This window comes from Mobula hypostoma, chromosome 8 (assembly GCF_963921235.1).
Source record: "Mobula hypostoma chromosome 8, sMobHyp1.1, whole genome shotgun sequence".
Taxonomy (NCBI): domain Eukaryota; kingdom Metazoa; phylum Chordata; class Chondrichthyes; order Myliobatiformes; family Myliobatidae; genus Mobula; species Mobula hypostoma.
This window is the reverse complement of record NC_086104.1, coordinates 129105831-129127387: the sequence shown is the minus strand read 5'-3', so window position 1 is coordinate 129127387 and position 21557 is coordinate 129105831. Positions and strand designations below refer to the sequence as shown.

Sequence of the window (21557 nt, the reverse complement as noted above, 5' to 3'; positions counted from 1 at the left end):
CAGCGTGACGGTGAGGGTTGATAGTCTCTTCATCCCTTGGCTGAAATTAGTTCTGCTGAACCATGCTTTTCATTCCATACCTGTGCAATTTTAGTTGAAATAACTAAATAAAAATAAGGAACAGGGAACCTGGTTTGTGTTTTCAATAATTTACTTGTATTGATAAAGAAATTTTTCTAGTGCTTGAAGACTTTTGAAATTTAATTAAGCAATTACAGTCCATGGAAGATAGATTTATATTTATTTTAAAGTACTTTACCTAAAGATGAACGTGAAAGACAAGTTGGATTTGCGAATCCAACCAGAAATGCTACACGTCACTCATTTCAGTTGAAGTTTAATGGACGCCCTTTATATTTTTTTAGACTGACCCAATGTTCCAGAAAGCTGCCTCATTGTTTGATGAGTCCAGCACAGTGGGTGTTTTCATGGTGAATCTCCAGACGTATGGACACTCTGCACAATTGCTGTTCGATTCAGATGCTAAGCTCATTCAAACTGACTCTGCACCAGAACTGCCACCAGTTAGTCATGTGGAGATGCCTGATCTTCAAGGCAAGTTTAAATAAAATTTTCAGGAATGATGGCATTTGTGTTAGCAGAAACACTTTCACATGTTCATTTTTCATAACATTTGTTATTTTATTTTCTCCTTGTAAACTACAGAATGTTACCTTCCATGTAGATGGTGTTTACCTCTCCCTGCTCTGAGGTTTGCAAATGATTGAACTTGTGTTTCCTTTGAGATAGTCAATATCTAGAGAGGGGCTGTCTCCAGTATGGTGTGGGAACATCACTTATGACTAATTTCTGACAGGAGTTTGTGGAATCCACAGCTTTATTTAACTAACTAGTGACTAAACATCTTATGTGACTACAAATATATTTATCTGTGAGTTTTCCAGAAGAGAGGCCCTTAAGCTTGCTGCTGCTGTAGCTCCAAATGTGAAAGTAACCTGACAACTGTCCAAAACATCCATCTCCACGAATAATCCCAAACAGGAAGTATTAGTACAGTTGAGTACTGCTTAACTGATTATCAGATTTTTAGATTTTGGAATATATAATGAGATAGCTTGAGATTGCCATGATTTCTGACTCTGAATTTACGTGCTACCGGTAAGCAGTCTTTGTCTTGCACTTGTTCATCACACATAACAGTAAAAATTATGACATACCATTAATATAATGAAGATATAATGTGTGCAGGTTAACAAAAACAGCACAGCAGCATTGGGAGAATTCCTGAATCAGTTGCTGACCAACAGCAAACAACGGTAGGGTTTCAGTCTCTGCTCACAATGCCATCTTTGATTAGAAGGTTGCAGTGTACTGTATTTGTATTTTACTTTTTAGGTTTTATGTAAGGTATATATAAAAACATCAGCATTACAGACTTGTTCTGGTGTGAGATTTTCATCAGCGACAATTTGGCAAACGCATCAATGAATTTCAGAAGCTTTAACTTTAATTTTTTTTTAATCTTTTAAAATTTGTGCCGTATATTTTCTTAAATTTCTGCAACCAGCCTACTGAATATTCACAATTACCTTCAATTTTCAGTACGTCTTGATAGATCTTTGCTTGTTTCATGATCAGCATGCCGTTAAGCAGCATATGTTCATATACAATATACAATTGAGATCTTTTTTTGCTTTCTACAGTGTTTTTCTATTTTTTTTTTATTAACTTCTGTTCATCACATAAGTGAGGTCACTTCTCAGAATTGTCTATGGTGCACAGAGACCTGCACATTGCCTGGGGAGCTACCTAATGCCTTGTGGAATTTTCCATTTGTGATGTCATGTCAGTGCTCAGAAACACTTTGGATTTTGAATTTTCAGATAAGGGGTACTCAACCTGTATTACTTCATCAATGCAGAAAAGATGGAACTTGCTATTGGAATTGGGGTCCTTGTCTGCTTTTTATCTGCTAATTCACCATTCAGAACTCCTGACATCTTGTTATTTCACTCAGTGAAGAATATTTTATGTACTCCTCATCCAACCAGCTGCATCCCTGGTTCCTGCATTGTTTTAAATTTACTTGTTCACTGAAAAGACTGAGAAACAGGCCTTCTGCCCATCTAATCCATACTGAACTATTGTTCAGCCTAGTCCCATCGACCTGCACCTGAACCACAGCACTCCATACCCTTCCCATCCATGTACTTGTACAAACTTCTCTTAAATGTTGAAATCAAGCCCTCAGCCGTGATTTCTGCTAGCAGCTCTTTCCACAGTCTCATCCACCCTCTGAATGAAGATGTTTCCCTTCATGTTCCCTTTAGACATTTCACCTTTCACCCTTAACCTATGGCGTCTAGTTCTACTCTCACCCAACGTCAGTGGGAAAACCCTATTTATACTCCTCATGATTTTGTATATCTCTATCAAAGACCTCTATCAAATCTTCCCTCATTCTCCTGTCCTCCATGGAAAATATTCTAACCTTTTCAACTTTTCCCTATAACACTGGTCCTGGCAACTTGTAAATGTTCTCTGTACTCTTTCAATCTTACCGATATCTTTCCTGTAGGTAGGTGAGCAGAACTGCATATAATGCTCCAAATTAGGCCTCACAATGTCTTATACATCTTCAACATAACATCCCAAATCCTGTCCACAATATGCTGATTTATGAAAGCTGATGTTCCAAAAACTTTCTTTACAACTCTACTTACTTTAAAGGAATTATGGATTCATATTTCCAGATACCTCTGTTCTACCGCACTCCTCAGTGCTCTAACGTTCACTGTGTAAGTACTATCCTGGTTTTCCCTCTCAAAGATCAACACCTTGCACTTGTCTGCATTAAATTCCATCTACCAATTCAGAATTTTTCTTTTGAAGGCCTCCCATTTATCAAGTATGCCTTTGCCAGAAAACAGCCTGTCCTAATGCACATTTGGCAGGTACTTTCTCATGCCGTCGAAATTGTCCTTTCTCAATGTAGAATCTGAGGACCAGGCATAATCTTCTCCATAATTACCTTGAAATTAATGAAATTTTGATTAGTAGACCCAAAGTGTTATCCCACATGCACTTCTGTCATCTGACCTGCTTCTCTAGCAGGACATTCTTGTTCTCTAATGGGACAACTTTCTGTGACCTCTACAGATTTGCTCCTTTAAATCCTGCTGACTATTGGGTGGTCTTTAATATAATCCTAATAATGTGGTTATACCTTTCTTATTCTTTAGTTTGACCCATATAGTCTAAGTTGAAGAGCTCTTTAGTATGTCCTGTCTGAGCATTGCTGTGACATTTTTCCCTGTAGTGCCATCGCGCTTCCATTATTCCTTCCTGCTCTATCATGTCTAAAACAACGGAACCCTAGAAGTCTGAGCTGATAGTCCTGCCCCTCCTGTAACCGTCTCACTAATGGCTGCAATGGCATTATTCCAAGTGCTGATCCATGGTCTAAGCTCACTCGGCTTTCCTACAATTCCCCTTGCATTGAAGTAGATGCAACTCTAATCATTATTCCCACCATGTTCAACCTTTCGATTCCTTTCTTTGTATGTAGGCTTAACAGCATCTTTCCCAACAACCCCTCCTCTACCTGCCTGCCATTCTGGTTCCCATGCCCCTGCAAATCTAGTTTAAATCCACTGGAGCAGCATAAGCAAACCTTCCTGCAAGGATATTGGTCCCTCTCCGGTTCAGCTGCAAGCTTTTCCATCTGTACAGCTCCCATTTTCCCTTGAAGAGAGCCCAATGATCTAAAGATCTGAAACCCTCCACCTTGCACTAACTCTTTAGCCACATGCTAAAACTGTATTATCCCCCTAACTCGGGCCTCACTAGCATGTGGCACGGGTAGCAATCCTGAGATCACAACCCTGGAGGTCCTGTCCTTTAATTTAGCACCTAACTCTGAGAACTCACTTTGCAGGACCTTGTCATTGTCACCAATATGGACCATCACCTCTGGGTGGTCAACCTCCCAATTAAGAATGCAATGGACTCAATCTGAGTTATCCTTGACTGTTGCACCTGTGAGGCAACATATCATCTGGGAATCTTGTTCTCGTCCACAAAACCTTCTGTCTGTTCCTGTAACTGATGAACCCCCTATTGCTATGCTTGCCTTTGCTCCTCCCTTCTATTCTGAGCATGGAGCCAGACTCTGCTAGAGACCTAACCACTGTGGCCTTCCTCTGCTAGGTCATCCATTCCCCCCGCCCTCTCCCCTAACAGTGTACTTTTACTGAGGTGAATGGCCACAGGGGTACCCTGCACTAGCTTCCCATCTCCTTCCCCCTCCCGACAGTCACCCAGTTACCTGTGCCCTGCACCTTAGGCGTAACTACCTTCCTGTATTGCTTGTCAATCAACCCCTCAGCCTTCCGAATGAGCTGGAGTTCATCTCGCTCTAACTCCAGTTCCCTAACACGGTCTGTAAGAAGCTGCAGCTGGATGCACTTCTCCAGGTGTCGATATTAGAGACACTGGAGTTCTCCCTGCATTCCCACATCCTGTAAGAAGAGCATGCCACTGTCTTGCCTGGCACCCCCACTGCTCTAACTGTGCATAAGAAAGTAGGAAAGAAACAAAGTGACATGAAAATCTACCTCCAGCCTCTGCTTCTCGAGCCAAAGCCTCCCACTCTAACACACTGGCTCACTTGCACAGTGGCCACTCCCACAATGGCAGCTCTGTATAAGCCTAACTTCTTCTTGTTGGCCCTTGCCAATTGAATTGACTTGGTAATTGTGGACAAGATTAAAGAAATTGATAAGAAATATGTTATGGCTCCTTCTGAGGAGCTATACAAACAAAGAACTGAACTTCAAATGGAACACAGTTTACTACTCTCGTCCTCGATTGTAAACCAATTAAAGAAAACAAGAAGTGATTTTTATGTTCACAGTGATAAAATTGGCAAGCTGCTGGCTAATCAATTGAAATCTAATTATGTTAAATCTCAAATCAATCAGATTTATAACCAAAATGATCGATTGATATTGGATCATGTGGGGATTAATCAAACCTTTTGTGATTTTTATTCTTCTTTATACCAATCAGAGTCTCCTCGAGATTCTAAATATATGAATGATTTTTTAGATAAGTTAGACTTCCCTCTGATTTCACAGGATATGTCTTCTTTATTAGATACTTCCATTACAATGGATGAGATTAAGAATGTTATTTTTTCTATGAATCTGGGGAAAGCTCCTGGCCCTGATGGGTTTACCGTTGAATTTTATAAATGTTTTGCTTCTTTATTGATTCCTTGGCTCTATAAGGTTTTTGAGGCTTCTTTGAAACTTGGTAAACTTCCGGAATCTTTTAATAGAGCATCAATTTCTTTAATACTAAAGAAGGATAAAGACCCTGCTCAATGTGCATCTTATAGACCAATATCTTTATTAAATGTTGATTCTAAAGTTTTTTCTAAGTTATTAGCAAATAGACTAGAAAAAGTACTTCCTTCTATTATTTCGGAAGACCAAACGGGTTTTATTAAAGGTCGTTACTCTTTTTATAATATTCGTACATTGTTAAATATCGTTTATACTCCCTCACAAAATGTTCCTGAGTGTGTTATTTCTTTAGATGCCGAGAAAGCTTTTGATAGAGTAGAATGGCCTTATTTATTTAAGGTGCTTGAAATGTTTAATTTTAGCTTGAAATTTATATCCTGGATTAAACTGTTATATTATTCCCCTGTAGCCTCGGTTCGTACTAACTCCTTAAACTCACCTTTTTTTCCTCTCTTTCGTGGTACTCGACAAGGCTGTCCTCTTAGTCCCCTATTATTTGATATTGCATTAGAACCTCTTGCAATTGCTATTCGAGAATCTTTAAATATTACTGGGATAACTCGGGGATTAAAGTCCCATAAATTATCACTCTATGCTGATGATTTACTTTTATATATTTCTAATCCTGAGAGATCCATTCCTGCTGTTTTAGAGTTATTAGCACAATTTGGTCTTTTCTCAGGTTATAAATTAAATCTTAGTAAGAGTGAACTTTTTCCGATTAATAAACATCTTCCCTTATATTATAAATTTCCATTTAAATTGATTAATAATTACTTTTCATATCTTGGGATTAAAATTACTTGTAAACATAAAGATTTATTTAAGACTAACTTTTTACCATTAATAGACCATATTACTCAACTTTCATCTAAATGGTTTCCCTTATATTTAACTTTGATTGGTCGTATTAATGCAGTTAAGATGTTTTTTTTGCCAAAATTTTTATATGTGTTTCAGGCATTACCAATTTTCGTTCCTAAATCTTTTTTTGATAAAGTTGACTCTAAAATTTCTTCATTTATTTGGCAGAACAAGAATCCGAGACTGGGTAAAATACATTTACAGAAAGCTAAGAGAGATGGAGGTTTAGCATTACCTAACTTTAGATTTTATTATTGGGCTATTAATATTCGACATATGAAATTTTGGTTACTTGATCGGGACATACTATTTATTCCTAAATGGGTAGCATTGGAATTACAATCTGTTCAGGGTTATACACTTGGTTCTATTTTAGGTTCCTCTCTTCCTTTTGATTCGAAACGTCTTAAGCAGGTCTCTAACCCGATAGTTAAATATGCTTTGCGCATTTGGTTTCAATTCAGAAAATTTTTTGATCTTAATCAATTCGGGTTAGCGATTCCTATTTTAGGTAACATATTTTTTCCTCCCTCTTTTACGGATCGCGCTTTTCAAACTTGGAAGACTAAGGGTATTTTACGGTTTTTGGATTTATTTTTAGATGGTTCCCTTATGTCTTTTGAACAATTATCTAACAAATATAACTTATCAAGAATACATTTTTTTAGATATTTACAAGTTAGAAATTTCCTAAGTACTATACTTACTTCCTTTCCAATGCTTCCTCCTATATATATTTTAGATTCGATAATTAACCTTAATCCATGTCAGAAAGGTGCATCGGCTATGATTTATAATATTATTATGAAACTTAGGAAAGCTCCATTTGATAAGATTAGGGTAGATTGGGAACAGGAATTGGGGCTTACCATTTCTGTGGATGATTGGGGGCAGATTTTACAATTAGTTAATACTTCCTCTATTTGTGCTAAACATTCCCTAATTCAATTTAAAGTGGTTCATAGAGCACATATGTCCAAAGATAAGTTAGCGCGTTTTTACTCGCATATTAATCCTTTCTGTGATAGATGTTCGGGGCAGATAGCCTCTTTAACTCATATGTTTTGGTCTTGCCCTACTTTGGAAACTTTTTGGAGAGATATTTTCAATATTATTTCTAAGGTATTAAATATAGATATCTCTCCTCACCCTATTACTGCTATCTTTGGACTACCTAAAATTTCTAGTAATCTTTCCCCTTCAGCCCGTAGAATGATTGCATTTCTTACTTTAATGGCGAAAAGATGTATTTTACAACATTGGAAAGAGCTTAATGCTCCAACTACCTTTTTTTGGTTTTCTCAGACGATTTTATGTTTGAATCTGGAGAAAATTAGAAGTAACCTTTATGATTCTTCATTTAAATTTGAACAGATTTGGGGACCTTTTATTCGATATTTTCATTTAATGTAATATTTACCCTTCTTGTTTTCTCTTCACTGTTTTAATGGAGGTCGGGATTGAGGACGTGATTTTAAGTTTAACTCTGTTTGGTTTCAAGTTAGCCCATTGCTTTGCTTTGCTTTTAGTTAGTTGCACGGTGGGTTTTTTTTTGGGGTTTTTTTTTTCTTTTTTTCCATTGATATATATAAAATCTAGTATACTATTATGTTATCTTGGTTTCTTATGCTTAAATTACATTGTTTGTAGTATTTTCTTTTTGGTATTGTTATCTTTTGGAATTTTATTATACTTTAACATTGTATTAATGTTTATATGGCTTACCTTTTTTGTATACTTACTCAATAAAAAGATTTAAAAAGAAAGAAAGAAAGAATTGACTTTATTACTTAAATCCTTCATATACATGAGGAGTAAAATCTTTACGTTATGTCTCTGTTCAAATGTGCAATGTGCAATTATAGTATTTTATAATAAGTATTAGTATAACAGTATAGTCAATATAACATAGAAATACAGTTACATCAGCAGGAATGAAGCAGTCTGATGCCCTGGTGGAAGAAACTGTCCCGGAGCTTGTTGGTCCTGGCTTTTATGCTTCGGTACTGTTTCCCAGATTGTAGCAGCTGGAACAGTTTGTGTTTGGGGTGACTCAGATCTCCAATGATCCTTCGGGCCCTTTTTACACACCTGTTTTTGTAAACATCCTGAATAGTGGGAAGTTCACATCTACAGATGCTCTGGGCTGTCTGCACCACCCTCTGCAGAGTCCTGCAGTTGAGGGAAGTACAGTTACCATACCAGGCAATGTTGCAGCCAGTCAGGATGCTCAGTCGTGCCCCGATAGAAAGTTCTTGTAATTCCGGGGACCATACCAAACTTCTTCAACCGTCTGAAAGAGGCGCTGTTGTGCCTTTTTCACCACACAGCCAGTATGTACCTACCATGTGAGATCCTCAGTGATGTTTATGCCGAGGAACTTAAAATTGTTCACCCTCTCAACCCCAGAACCATTGATGTCAATAGGGGTTAGCCTGTCTCCATTCCTCCTGTAGTCCACAACCAGCTCCTTTGTTTTTGCGACGTTGAGGGAGAGGTTGTTTTCTTGACACCACTGTCAGGGTGATGACTTCCTCTCTAGGCTGCCGCATTATTATGCCTAACTGCTGTGCCATCTCTGGTACTGAAAATGACTCAGCTGGCCTCACTCACTTTTTAAAATCTCGTTCTCACAATCCAATGACTCTTAGTGATCTCTAGCACAGAGAAATTTAAAAAGTGTGTTTGAATATTAACAAAGTATTGCACAATAGTGTGGAAAATCTATTAGTCCAGTAACAACCAAGTATGCTGGATTACTATATATTTTTTCCTACCTCTTAACTTCCGTCTCTGTGTTGCAGCTACCTGTGGATACAGGTTGTCTTTGCTCTCTGCAAATTTGTGCATTATCACTCAATGCCAGTCTGATTGAGCTCATCTCTAGTAAGCTAATTTTAGTTAACAAAGAAATGTTGAAGTCAACAATTGCATAAATGTTGTCTAAAAATTCAAATATTACCAAAGTTATTGCTTATTGATGCTTGTGTTACTATACCTCTTTTCTGTTGACTGCATGTTGATTTCATCCTTGCTCTTAATCACAAACACTGAATTTTATTGATGTGTTGTATTTAAAGTTGTTTTCCTTTTTCTGACAGTCTTTCAACAGTCTCTGGAAAACAAGACAATATGTCCTTCATTTGAAGATTTTCAATTCACAAATTGGGACAGTGAAGCACACAATCAGGTAATCTTGTTTTCCCCTACCCTGAATTTCTCATTGTCTATATTTACATTAGTGTACAATCCCATTTAAATGTATCTTGCAAAAGAAGTGAATCATGCAGGCTGTTCATATTTAGCGTTGCCTATGGAATGTTGCTCTTTCATTCTAGTTTTTAAAATGGATATGTGCTAAGGTTCCCCTGTGATGACTGACAGGAACAATTCCTTCTTGCTTTGCGAATGTTGGTTTAGTGAATAGACTGTACTCTTGTTAAAAGTTTGGAAGTAGTGTAGAATTTTACTAAGTGGAGGAAAGGTTGGCTGTGGTAGATTAGAAACCTATTACGACCATTAGGTTACATACTTGGCACAACATTGTGGGCCGAAGGGCCTGTAATGTGCTGTGGATTTCTATGTTCTATGTCCCTATGTTAAAGGGTATGACAGGTAATGGTAGCAATTAAAGTAATAATATGATTTCCTTTTACATGGAGGCACAGCAGGAAGAGTGGTCCAGCTTTAGATTATAGAAGGAATTAGAAATGATATTAAAATTAAACAAAAGATTTGGCATATGGGGGACCACGTGAGCAAACAATGGAGTAATGCATGTTTGGCTGGGCTCCCGCCTAACCTTTACTTTATTGTATATTTAGAATAGCGCTTTCTTTCAAATCTTATCAAGATAAGTAAATAAGTCATCTAAGTACATAGTGTGAGAGTTACTTTGTTCTCTGACATGCGGTAATGGCATCTAAGCTTCAAAAATGTAAATACACTGGGCCTACGAACACCAAGACGACTGACTCCCCGGCGCAAAGTTTGAGTGCTGACCGTGAACGTGCAAGTACCCCACCCCACATGAACTCAGGCGAAATGGACACGGAAGACATGAAGATTCAGCTCCTCCTGGAGCTAAAAATGGACATCTCTGCGGTGATAAGAGCAGAGCTGAAAAACGCCGTCACCGAAGATTTCAACTACCTGAAAAACGAGAAGAAGAACGCCCTAGCCGAAAATTTAAACTACCTGAAAAATGAATTGCGGGTAGTAAGAACTGAGTTAGCAAACAACGCAGCACGGACCTAAGTTGAGATTGACCAAATAAAGGCTACTGTTAAAGACGTGGAAGATGCCATATCATCGTGGTCAGAAGAAATGGTATCGCTTCAAACCATTGTAAATGCCCTGAAGTCGGAGTTGAAGACTTAAGTGATAAATGTGAAGACATGGAGGGAAGAATGCGGAGGTGCAATATCCGTATTTTGGGGGTTGCTGAGGGACCTGGGTCAAGTTCCGCAGAGTCCATTTCTAAATTACTGTTGGAGATGCTTAAACCGAACAATGATATTCTTATCTACCGCTTGCATCGGACTCTCACACCAAAAGAACCCAGCGGTAAACCGCATGCAATTGTAGTTAAACTACATTATTATCAGGACTGTGTTGATGTTTTACGTGAAGCTCGAAACCAGACTCCGCTTAACTACAATGGGAAACCCATCGCTATTTTTCCAGACTACACTGCAAGGGTCGCCAAAACTCGAGCTGTGTTCACGGACGTCAGGAACCTGCTGCGTGACCAGCCGAATATCCGACATGGTATACTGTTCCCTGCTTGACTCCGCATTACATACAACGGGACGGAGAAAGAATTTCTGCACCCAGAGAAGGCCATGGCCTACATGATAGAGTATATCGTCATGGCGGCAAAACACAAAACATGATCACGGACCAGTAATGCATTTTTTACATGTGGAACTCCAGTGGGCTATTCATAAACAGTTGCAGAATCGATAGTTTCCTGCAGTGCCCAGAAAAAGTATTATGATTATCCTAGTCTTTTGTCGTGGAAATATGTTTTCTTTGTGGTCACTGTCGTTGAGATGTTAAAGCATTTTTTGCGGTGGGGGGGGGTATCCTTTCAAGATTAGGTTTAATTTTGAATCCTTCAATATGCTTAAACCAAACTGGATTCATCTCTCGTTAATTAGCAAATTCATAATACCAGTTGTAAGTGTGTGTGTATATATATATATATATATATATATATATGTTACATACTATGTTAAAATGCCAAACAATGTTGATATTTATAAGCCGGGGAATTTCTAGTGCTTTTCTTTCTTGTTTCTTAATTTAGGGTGGGTTGGGCAGGAGCTCAACCTGAGTTAGCTCAGAAGGCATGCAAGTAAACACTTAATGTGTGGATATGGTAATAAAAGGTTTTGGGTTCATCGTGTTTGTATTGGTGATGAGGGTAGGGAAATTGCCAGACTATTTCTTTTTGTTTCACACTTAGGCCTATCGTTCTTTCTATCTATGTATATTAGCAGACACCTACGTGATATTCTACTTCCTTCAGTTCCATATGGTTAATAATAATATTTCATCTTAGACAAACGGTTGCTCTGTTAAATTAGTGAGTTGGAATGTTAAATCCCTTAATCACCCTGTAGAACGTAAAAAGGTATTTACTCATTTGAAACACCTTAAGACTAATATAGCATTCCTACAGGAGACCCACTTGCGTATCTCTGATCATTGTCGACTAAGAGGGGGATGGGTTGGTCAAGTATTTCACTCTAATTTTAATTCAAAGGCCAGAAGAAAAGCTACAATAATTAGTAAAAATACGCAGTTCGTGGCAACGAGTGTTGAATCTGATCCAGCTGAACGGTTTTTAATTGTGACTGGGCGGCTATATGGGCTGCCCGTTATTCTTGCCAGTGTTTATGCACCGAATTGGGATGACCATATGTATTTTAGTGATTTCTTCTCCAAGTTGCCAAACGTGGTCACACATAAGCTCATACTCGGAGACGATTTTAATTGTGTCCTCTCTCCAATTTTGGACCGCAGTGCGGCGAGGAATGTCCCTATCTCTAGGTCAGCACAGTCTATCAGACATTTTCTTAAAACGTACGGAGTGGCTGATGTATGGCGGTTTCATAACCCTACCTCTCAGAGTTACTCTTTTTTTCTCCTCAGTACACGGTTCCTATTCGCATATAGATTATTTTTTATGGACACCAGCCTCCTCTCTTCTGTAACAGAGTGTGATTATAAAGCCATAGTTATATCCATCATAGTCCACTGACTTTAATATTACATATCCCTACTACGCAACCAGGTTACCGCCCTTGGAGGCTAAATCCTGCTCTCCTCTCAGATGAATGGTTTGTGAAGTATATTTATTCTGAAATAGAATCTTTTCTGAGAATTAATCAAACGCCAGGGATGTCTCCATCAATTGTGTGGGAGGCGCTAAAAGCATATTTAAGAGGCCAAATAATCTCATTCTGTGCACATTAGAGAAAAATAAAGACTGAACGTATTAAACAATTGACGGATCAAATACTGGAATTAGACCTCTTGCATAGCATCGGCTTTGCTCAAACAGCGTTTATTACTTCAGACCGAATACAATCTGTTAACAACTCAAGGAGCTGAATATCTTATCTCCAAGTTGCAATGTGAGCTTTATGAACATGGAGAGAAAGCAAGGAGGCTGCTAGCCCAACGACTGCGTCACAAAACGGCCAGACATGGTATACCTGAGATACAGGATGCACAGGGCATAAAATAAACAGATAATGTAGAAATTAACTCATGCATCCATAGCTTTTACCAATCATTGTACTCCTCAGATTCATCCACCACCTCATCAGATCTAGATGATTTCTTTAAAAAGCTAATCATCCCATGTATAGATCCACATGTAGCTGCTAATCTGGAGAAGGCAATCATGACTCTGGAGATAGACTCAGCAATTAGGAATATGCAGAGTGGAAAATCCCCAGGCCCAGATGGATATCCTTCTGAATTTTTAAAAAAGTTTTCCACTCAACTTTCCCCATTACTATTATCTGTTTTTGAAGAGTCTTTTTTATCCCACTCCCTACCTCCCACAATGCGTCAAGCAGTTATTTCATTAATTTTGAAAAAGGGCAAAGACCCCTTTGAATGTAGCTCATACTGACCAATCGCCCTTTTAAATACGGATACCAAAATCCTTGCAAAAGTCCTGGCACACCGAATGGAGAAGATTCTACCATTAATTATTTCACCCAATCAAACAGGTGTTATAAGAAATTGGTACTCTTTTTTTAAAATATAAGATGTCTTCTAAATATACTATATGATTCCTCTGCATCTAGTACCCCAGAGATTATTCCCTCATTTGATGCTGAAACGGCATTTGACCGTGTGAAATGGGACTTTCTTTTCTATACTCCCCAAAAATTTGGTTTTGGTTCTACATTCATCTCATGGATTGAAGTACTTTACTCATCCTCATTGGCAGCAGTGCGTACGAATAACTGTATGTTGTCCTGTTTTGAACTGCAACGTGGCACAAGACAGGGATGCCCTTTATCTCCACTCCTTTTTGCTGTGGCAATTGAGCCACTCGCCATAGCCCTGAGAACATCAGTTAGTATGAAAGACATCCAAAGGGGAGCTTTGGAATGTTAAGTGTCTCTGTAAACGGATGATATGCTGTTGTATATCTCAGATCCAACTCAAAGTCTCCCAAATCTATCAATATTGCTCACTAAATTCGGTCAAATATCTGGTTATAAAGTTAACTTTCAAAAGAGTGAACTAATGCCAATTGGGACCACATGTTTGGATATTTCTTTTTCTGTGACTCCCTTTAGAATCAGCTATAGGAAATCCAAATACTTGGGGGTCTGGATAACACATAATTACAAGGACCTTTATAAAGCCAACTATCAACATCTTTCCAATCTTAAACAGGAATTTGAACGTTGGAATTCTTTATCTCTTTCCCTTAGTGGGAGGATTAATGCAATTAAAATGACTGTCCTGCCCAAATTCTTATTTATATTCCAAAGCCTCCCAATTTTTCTAACAAAGACTTTCTTCAATAACCTAAATAATCAAATTTCAAGTTTTATTTGGAATGAAGAACAGCCCAGAGTAAAGGAAAAAATACTACAGAGGCCTCATGAGATGGGGGGGGTTTGGCACTTCCAAATTTTCTATATTACTACTGGTCAGCTAATATAAGAGCAATTTTATATTGGACAAGAGATGATATTGCTGCTGCTAGCTGGGTGATTATGGAGAAGTCATCCTTACAATTTACCTCTTCGTCGGTAATAAATGCTAAACTACCACTGTCACAACCTGTATCTAGTTTCACACTGAATCCAGTTGCGATGTACTCCATTAGCATTTGGCCATTTTACACTTAATAACCTCTCACTCGCTGCACCAGTAGCAAAAAATTACATGTTCACCCAATCAATAATGGATGTAGCGTTTGATATTTGGTCTAAACGTGGTATCACTTCATTGTATAATCTCTACGTTGACAGTTATTTTGCCTCTTTTGAACAGCTAGTTCAGAAATTTGAGATCCCTAGGACACACTTCTATACATATTTACAACTTGGAAGCTTTACGGCCTCTCATCTTGGGTGCTTTCCCTACTGCCCCCCTTCATCGCTCTTAGATTCAGTCCTTAAGTACAAAATTGATGTGGCACAACCTGTAAGCAAAATCTATGAGCTACTTAATGTAATTAATCCTGAGAATTTGGATTTATTAAAACATAAATGGGAAGAGGATATTGAGAAACAAATTCCAGATGACATATGGCAAAAAACAATTCATAGAATTTATTCATCCTCTGTGTGTCTTAGTCACGTTGTTGTTCTGTTTAAAATTGTGCACTGTTATCATTGGTCCAAAATTAGATTGGCTAAGGTTAATAAAGATCTTGACCCAATGTGTGACAGATGTAAACAATTCCCAGCTACACTCTGCCATTTGTTTTGGTCATGTCCAAAATTAGTAAATTTCTGGGGTTTGATTTTTGAAACTTTTTCAAAAATTTTTGGACAATTAATTACACCATCTTGGTCAATAGCAGTATTTGGAGTGCCTTCTCAGAATATTAACCTCAGCAAATTCCAAACCAATCTCATCGCTTTTTGTTCCCTTCTTGCCAGAAGGCTCATCTTGTGCAAATGGAAAGACTCTTCCCCTCCAACATATGGATATTGGATCAAAGATTTCATGTACTTTATAAAATTTAAGAAGATCCGCTATTTGGTCAGGGGGCAGTCTGCAAGATTTAACACCACTTGGCAACCTTTTTTTAAGTTTTGTCAAAAATATGGATGCTGAAAAATTTATTTGAATGTGTAAGGTGCTCTATCTTTATTTATATGTACACTAGGCTTCTGTATCAATTTTTGACTAGTCTGGCTGGTTCTATTTGTTCTTGTTTATTGAGGGGTGGGGGGTTCTTTTTGTAACTGGTATAAAATGGTTGGTTGTATTATAACATATGTTCTGCTGTTTTTCTTTGTAAATAAAAATACTTTGATTTAAAAAAAAGATTTGGCATATTGCTGAAATAAAACAATGAGCTTGAGGATTTGGAGGGTTCGATAATTCAGCCAAAATGATCAAGGCCTATGCTTTTCTGTAATTTATTTTCATTCCAGTTTTTAAAAAATCAAACTGTGGAGAAGCATGAGAGAATTTTATAGGCCCATAAAGGAAAATACTTGCAGGGGCAAATATGTGTTCTCAACAGGTAGCGATGGGAATAGGAATTCAGGTAGTAACAGAAGAATAAGATTCACGAGCCAGAATGAAGTCAGAATAATGGAAAATTAAGTGTTCATTGCAATTGAAATACTCAATTACTGAAGAAATATTCTTAGAAAAATTAATGAGCCAAAAAAATGTGTTCAATTTTTTGCTTCAATCCATGAATTGTAAAGTACCTGTTAATATTGTTGATTGTCATTATGTATGCACAACTGATTATTATGCAACACACACAAACACTGGGCGAGTTCAGTAGATCAGGCAGCATCTATGGAAATGAAGAACAGCCAGCGTTTTGGGCTGACTCCCTTCATCAGAGAAGGGCCATGGGAGAAGGTGATAGGCAGGTAGGGGGAAGTGGTAAGAGGCCAGTGTGGAGAATAGAAGTACAGGGGAGGAGAAAATAATTATCAGAAGGAGAAACCGATGTTAATGCCATCAATCTGGGGGCTACCTAGATGGAATATGAGTTGTTCCACCACCCTGAGAGTATGAGGAGCAATACCTCATATTCTGTATAGGTAGCCTCCAACTTGATGGCATGAAAATCAATTTCTCCTTCTGGTAATTTTTCCCCTCCCCCTTTCTTCTTCTATTCCCCACTCTGGCCTCTTGCCTCTTCTCCTCACCTGCCTATCACCTCCCCCAGTGTCCCTTCTTCCCTTTCTCCCTTGGTCCTCTCTCTTCTCCTATCAGATGCCTTCTTCTCTAGCCCTTTTCCTTTTCCTTTTCCACCTATCACCTCCCAGCTTCTTACTTTGTTAACACCTCCGCCACCCAGCTGGTTTCACCTATCACCTTCTAGCTTTACTGGCATTTTCCTCGTTCGTTTCCACTCCTAATGAATGGTTTTCGCCTGAATCGATGGCTATTTTTTTCACTTTTATAGATGCTATCTGACCTGCTGAGTTTGTGTGCGTGTTGGTATGGATTTCCAGCATCTGCAGAATATCTTGTGTTTATGATTATTTGCAATGTTTTCCAATTTGTTCTGTCCAGGCTGTTAACTCAATATTAGAAAAATTCAAGAAGAGTAATCATTTATTTGATGTAAATGCGGAGTCAGAGTTTGCCGATAATCAGCAGGATGTCTGTTGCACTGTGGTGGATGACTTTGACGGGGACGTTTGTGACGATGCTGGAGACGATCAGCTAGAATTACCTATGATGAATCACGATGAAGAGAGGTAAAAACACAGCTCTAAAAACACTCATGAATTATAAAATTACCATTGTTCTTAAGAACTATAAGTTGAACCCTGTTTCATTTATGATATTTGGAGTGAACGCAAAAAGGCTTGCTGAAATGGTCCATCAGTATCTTAAGGGCCCCTTGGGTTGAACAGTATCAACATAAATCTGTTGATCTTGAATATATAGTGGATTCTGGATAATTGGGACGCATTGGGATCAAAACATTTTGGCCCTATTAAGTGGCTGCCTCAATTAGCTGAAGTTTCATGAAAATAATTAAAAATGTATAAAAAGACAAACTATTGTTCAACTGAGTAACAAAATACAAACCAAATTAAAACACTATCAATACTACTTCAGTACTATAAATGTGTATTAGTTGCTAATAGTCATAGACAGAGTTCATTCAGTTTATCAACACACACAAAATGCTGGTGAATGCAGCAGGCCAGGCAGTATCTATGGGAAGAAATACAGTCGACGTTTTGGGTCAGGACTTCACCATTCAGTGTATGCCTTCTTTTGATTGACTGTCAATGAACAAAATCAGCGCAGATACCTAGTGTAGATAATGGAGTGCCTTCATATTTTGCTATCAGTGACTGCATCCTCCAAATCTTAATTTTCATTGTAACATTAGATAATTTTCGATACTCTCAAACTCTTGCAGTGAAATTGTTTCATTTACACTCCCAGCTGTTTCTGACATTTCCAAACGTGAATGCTTGAAACTGCAGTGAGTAAAACGGTTCTGAGTTGTCTTACTGTTTATTTCTCCCAACTATCAGTGACAAAACTCTCAGCTTCTTGAACACAAAGCGCATGCAACTGATGCTATTTAAGAACTGTTTGCTCTAAGCACGGTCTAACAGCCACACAAGTGCACACATCTTTCGTTACTTAGAAATTGTTTAGCAACTGTCTCCTGCCTCAGTTAAGCAGCATAGTGTCCCAAATAATCGAAGAGAATCCTGGCTATTTTCTCAATTAGTTTTTGTTCTTTAAGAAGTATCCCAAATAATTGGCTGCCCCGATTAATCGATGCGATTAACCAGAATCCAATGTATTGAAATTGGAAAGCTCTTCATTAACATACTTCAACTCTTTTTTTTCCATAGTAATGATGTGATTCCACTCACAGACGTGGATTTCAGCAGCCTGTGTGTCCAACTTTCAAATAATCCAGGGGAATATTCCTATTTTAGTCCCAGAATAATGAGGATGTGGGCAGGGCCTAATCACTGGCACTTCAAAACTCGACACAAGGGTAAGTATAACAACTGATGCACCAGTGCAAGTCCTGCACTAGAAACACTGCAGTGTTAACATGTTGAATTTCTTCAGATCAAGCAGTCCTAAAACATGATTACATTTTAAGGCAGGGTACTGTGTGTCCTTGAGCAAGGCACTTAACCACACAATGCTCCAGTCTTCCCAGCTGAAAAATGGGTACCGGCAAAAAAATGCTGGGAGTCAACCTTGCAATAGACTGGCGTCCTATCTGGGATGGGGGTGGGGGTGGGGGAGTCTTGTACTCTCAGTTGCTTCACACCACAGAAATTAGCATAAGCACCAGCCTGATGAGCCACAAAGGCTTGGGACAGGACTGTATACTCACTATTTAAATTGAAATTGTTTAAAAATGTATGATTTGAAAAGACACTTGATAATTTAGCCTCTAGCAATTCTGTACTTGGAGTTGAAGGGGAATAGAAAACTAATAAGCATAGAAAAGTTGCAAGAAAAGGACCTTTTCCATGTAGCATGGAAGTTGGTATTTCTAAACACCTTCAATGACTTTTCTTTTTCTCATCAGGAATGGAAATACTTGATAAAAACAGGAAAAAGCAACCGAAGAAAGCATTTGAAATTGACTTTGAAGAGAAGATAAATTTTGAGAATCATTTCAGAGAAACAAGGGTCTGTATCTCACATTGGTTACTTTGCCTACTTGTAAGGATTTAAATCATTTGGGGGACGGTTGTTGGTGAGGACCACAGCATTAGGACAGCAGGTGGAGTGATTGAGGAGAAGGTAGAGGTTTAATCAAGTAAATCGAATAGCAATAACAGGCAGGACCACAATGGGGAAAGCAGATGTGCTTAGAGTTTGATTTGGTACATGAAACTATGATGTTGCAGTCATTACAGAAACTTGATTGAGACAAGGCACTATTGGCAGATCAACATTCCAGGGTACAAATGTTTTAGATATGATAGAAAAGGATGTAAAAGAGGTGGAGGAATTACTGTTTAGAGAGAAGGTCACAGCTGCACTTAGTGAGAAAATCTTAGAGGAGAAGGTCAATGAAGCCACATGGGCAGAACTTGTGGATAAGACGGGTGGAATCATTGTGATGGGATTATACTGTGGGTCTCTCAATAATCAGTAGTATCTAGAGGAACAAATCACAGAAAGGTTAAAAAACAACAAGGGTTGCTATAGGGTTTACTTCTTATTGCCAAGGTTTGCATGGGGAAGAATTTATTAGGTGCATGCAAAAGTGTTTCTTCAGACAGAATGTAGGTAATCCAAGGTGGGATTAGGCCGTATTGGACCTTGGATTGGGAATGAGCCTGGCCAGGTGATTGAAATTTCAGTGAGGTGCTTTTTGGGGGCACTTGATACGGTGCAGAAGATTGAGTCATATGGGACCTGAGAGAGGGTAAGTTGAATACTAAATTGCCTTGGATATAGAAGACATGGAAGTAGTGGAGGGTGTTCCTCTGACTGGAGGCCTATCACCAATTGTGTCTGATAAGGATCAGTGCTGGGATCTCTTCTATTTGTGAAATAATTGTGGGAGGTCTGATTAGCAAGTTAGCAAATGACTGGCAAATTGGTGGAGCTGTGGACTGAGAGGAAGGTTTACAAATGATACAGTAGGATATAGACTAGTTGGAAATATGGATGGAGAAATAGTAGATGGAGCTGAAACCAAATATGAATGAAGTGTTGCGTTTTCAGAGATCAAATACAAGAGGAAAATATACAATAAATGGCAAGAGCGTTGATGTACATAGGGATCTTGTGGTGTCAAGTACTCGTGAGAGGGAGAATGATCAAAGGAAGCGTGCTAAGCAATTCTTCTCTTACAAGCAGTGGAAAGTGCTGCCAGTAGATGTGGTAGAAGCAGATGTCAGAGGGGCATTCAGACGTGTGAAGAGGTAGGAAATGGTGAGATATAGACTATGATCAGGATGATGAGATTTGTTTAGATTGGCATCACAGTTGGCACAGACGTGATGGGCCAGATTGCCTGTTCCTGTGCCCTACAGTTCTGTGATGTTCTATTAGTCTGCAATGTAAGGGATTTTATTTCCATTAATTTGACACACCAAAATAAAGAGCCAAACCTATAAAGCTTGGCATATCTAGAGTTTAAAGGAAAGGTAAGCAGATGAATAAGAGAACAGTTAAGTATGATATTTAGAATTAAAAAAGGAGAGGGAACTGAGGGAGCTGAGTTATTAGTGAAAGGCAGAAATAAAGCATACGGAAAAAAATACTAGAGAGGACCTGAAGCAAAAGGAATGTTGACAATTCCTTTATAAAACTGAATTATGTAGCATACAAGAGAGATATTGGTGTTACATCTATGATCATCTACATCAGTGTTTCCCATTCTGGATTATTCCTCACAGTTACAGTTATATACAAGTAAATTTATCAAGCTGTGCTTTGACTGCTAAAGGACTGAGGATGCCAGCATAAGGTGGTGTCAATGTTTTAACATAAAGCATTAGATGCAGTGGTAGGCCATTCAGTCCCTTGAGCCTGCCTCACTATTCAATATATTTGTGAATATTCTGCCCCATGCCTTGCCTTCACCTTTGTCAATTCTGTTAGCACCCAGTTCCTATATTGTTCAGAAAATATCTACTCTATTTTTAAATATAGCAGATGATATACCTTCCAGGAAGTCCCATGTTAGAGATTCCAGAGATCTGTAAGAATCAGCTGTGCAGCTCAGTTTTAAATCCCATTCATTGCCCCTGTCCCCTCACCTCATCTGAGGTTCTCCCACGAGTGAAAACATCTTACCAGCTTCCATGTTGTATTACCTCAGGATCTTGTATGTTTAAATAATATTACTCCTCATTCTTCTAAACTCCAAAGAATATAGATCTGGTATCTATGGGATGGAACTTGATTTAATGGGGAGCAAGGGAGTCAATGTTTGAACCATTACTATTGTACCCTGTTTCCCTAGGCTGCTACAACTATCTCTAAAGCTACATTAGACCGACATAACGGGAAGTTGACGACACTGCCTACAGATTTCCACTATGATCCAGACAACATAACCTGTTTGTTCCTTAAACCATCTATCAAGGTAAATAGAGATGCTTTTCAGTAAATTGAAGTAATATACATAAGGTAATGATATATTGCATTCTATCTCTATGATGAGGGTTTGAAAGGCAAGGCACCTTACCAGAGCCCTAAAGCACATTGGCCTGTGGGCTC

The 21557-nt window shown here is 38.4% G+C and overlaps 1 protein-coding gene across 3 annotated transcripts in view; it reads left to right on the top strand.

Moving 5' to 3' along the window:
- The window catches only part of ncaph (non-SMC condensin I complex, subunit H), a 71733-nt gene that overhangs the window by 29395 nt on the left and 20781 nt on the right, over positions 1-21557 (top strand). For all 3 annotated transcript variants that reach the window (XM_063056814.1, XM_063056813.1, XM_063056812.1), the window contains exons 7-12: positions 366-555; positions 9236-9324; positions 16893-17080; positions 18206-18354; positions 18904-19007; positions 21301-21423. In XM_063056814.1, the coding sequence (XP_062912884.1) occupies positions 366-555; positions 9236-9324; positions 16893-17080; positions 18206-18354; positions 18904-19007; positions 21301-21423 (843 nt within the window). The remainder of the gene's footprint in view (positions 1-365; positions 556-9235; positions 9325-16892; positions 17081-18205; positions 18355-18903; positions 19008-21300; positions 21424-21557) is intronic.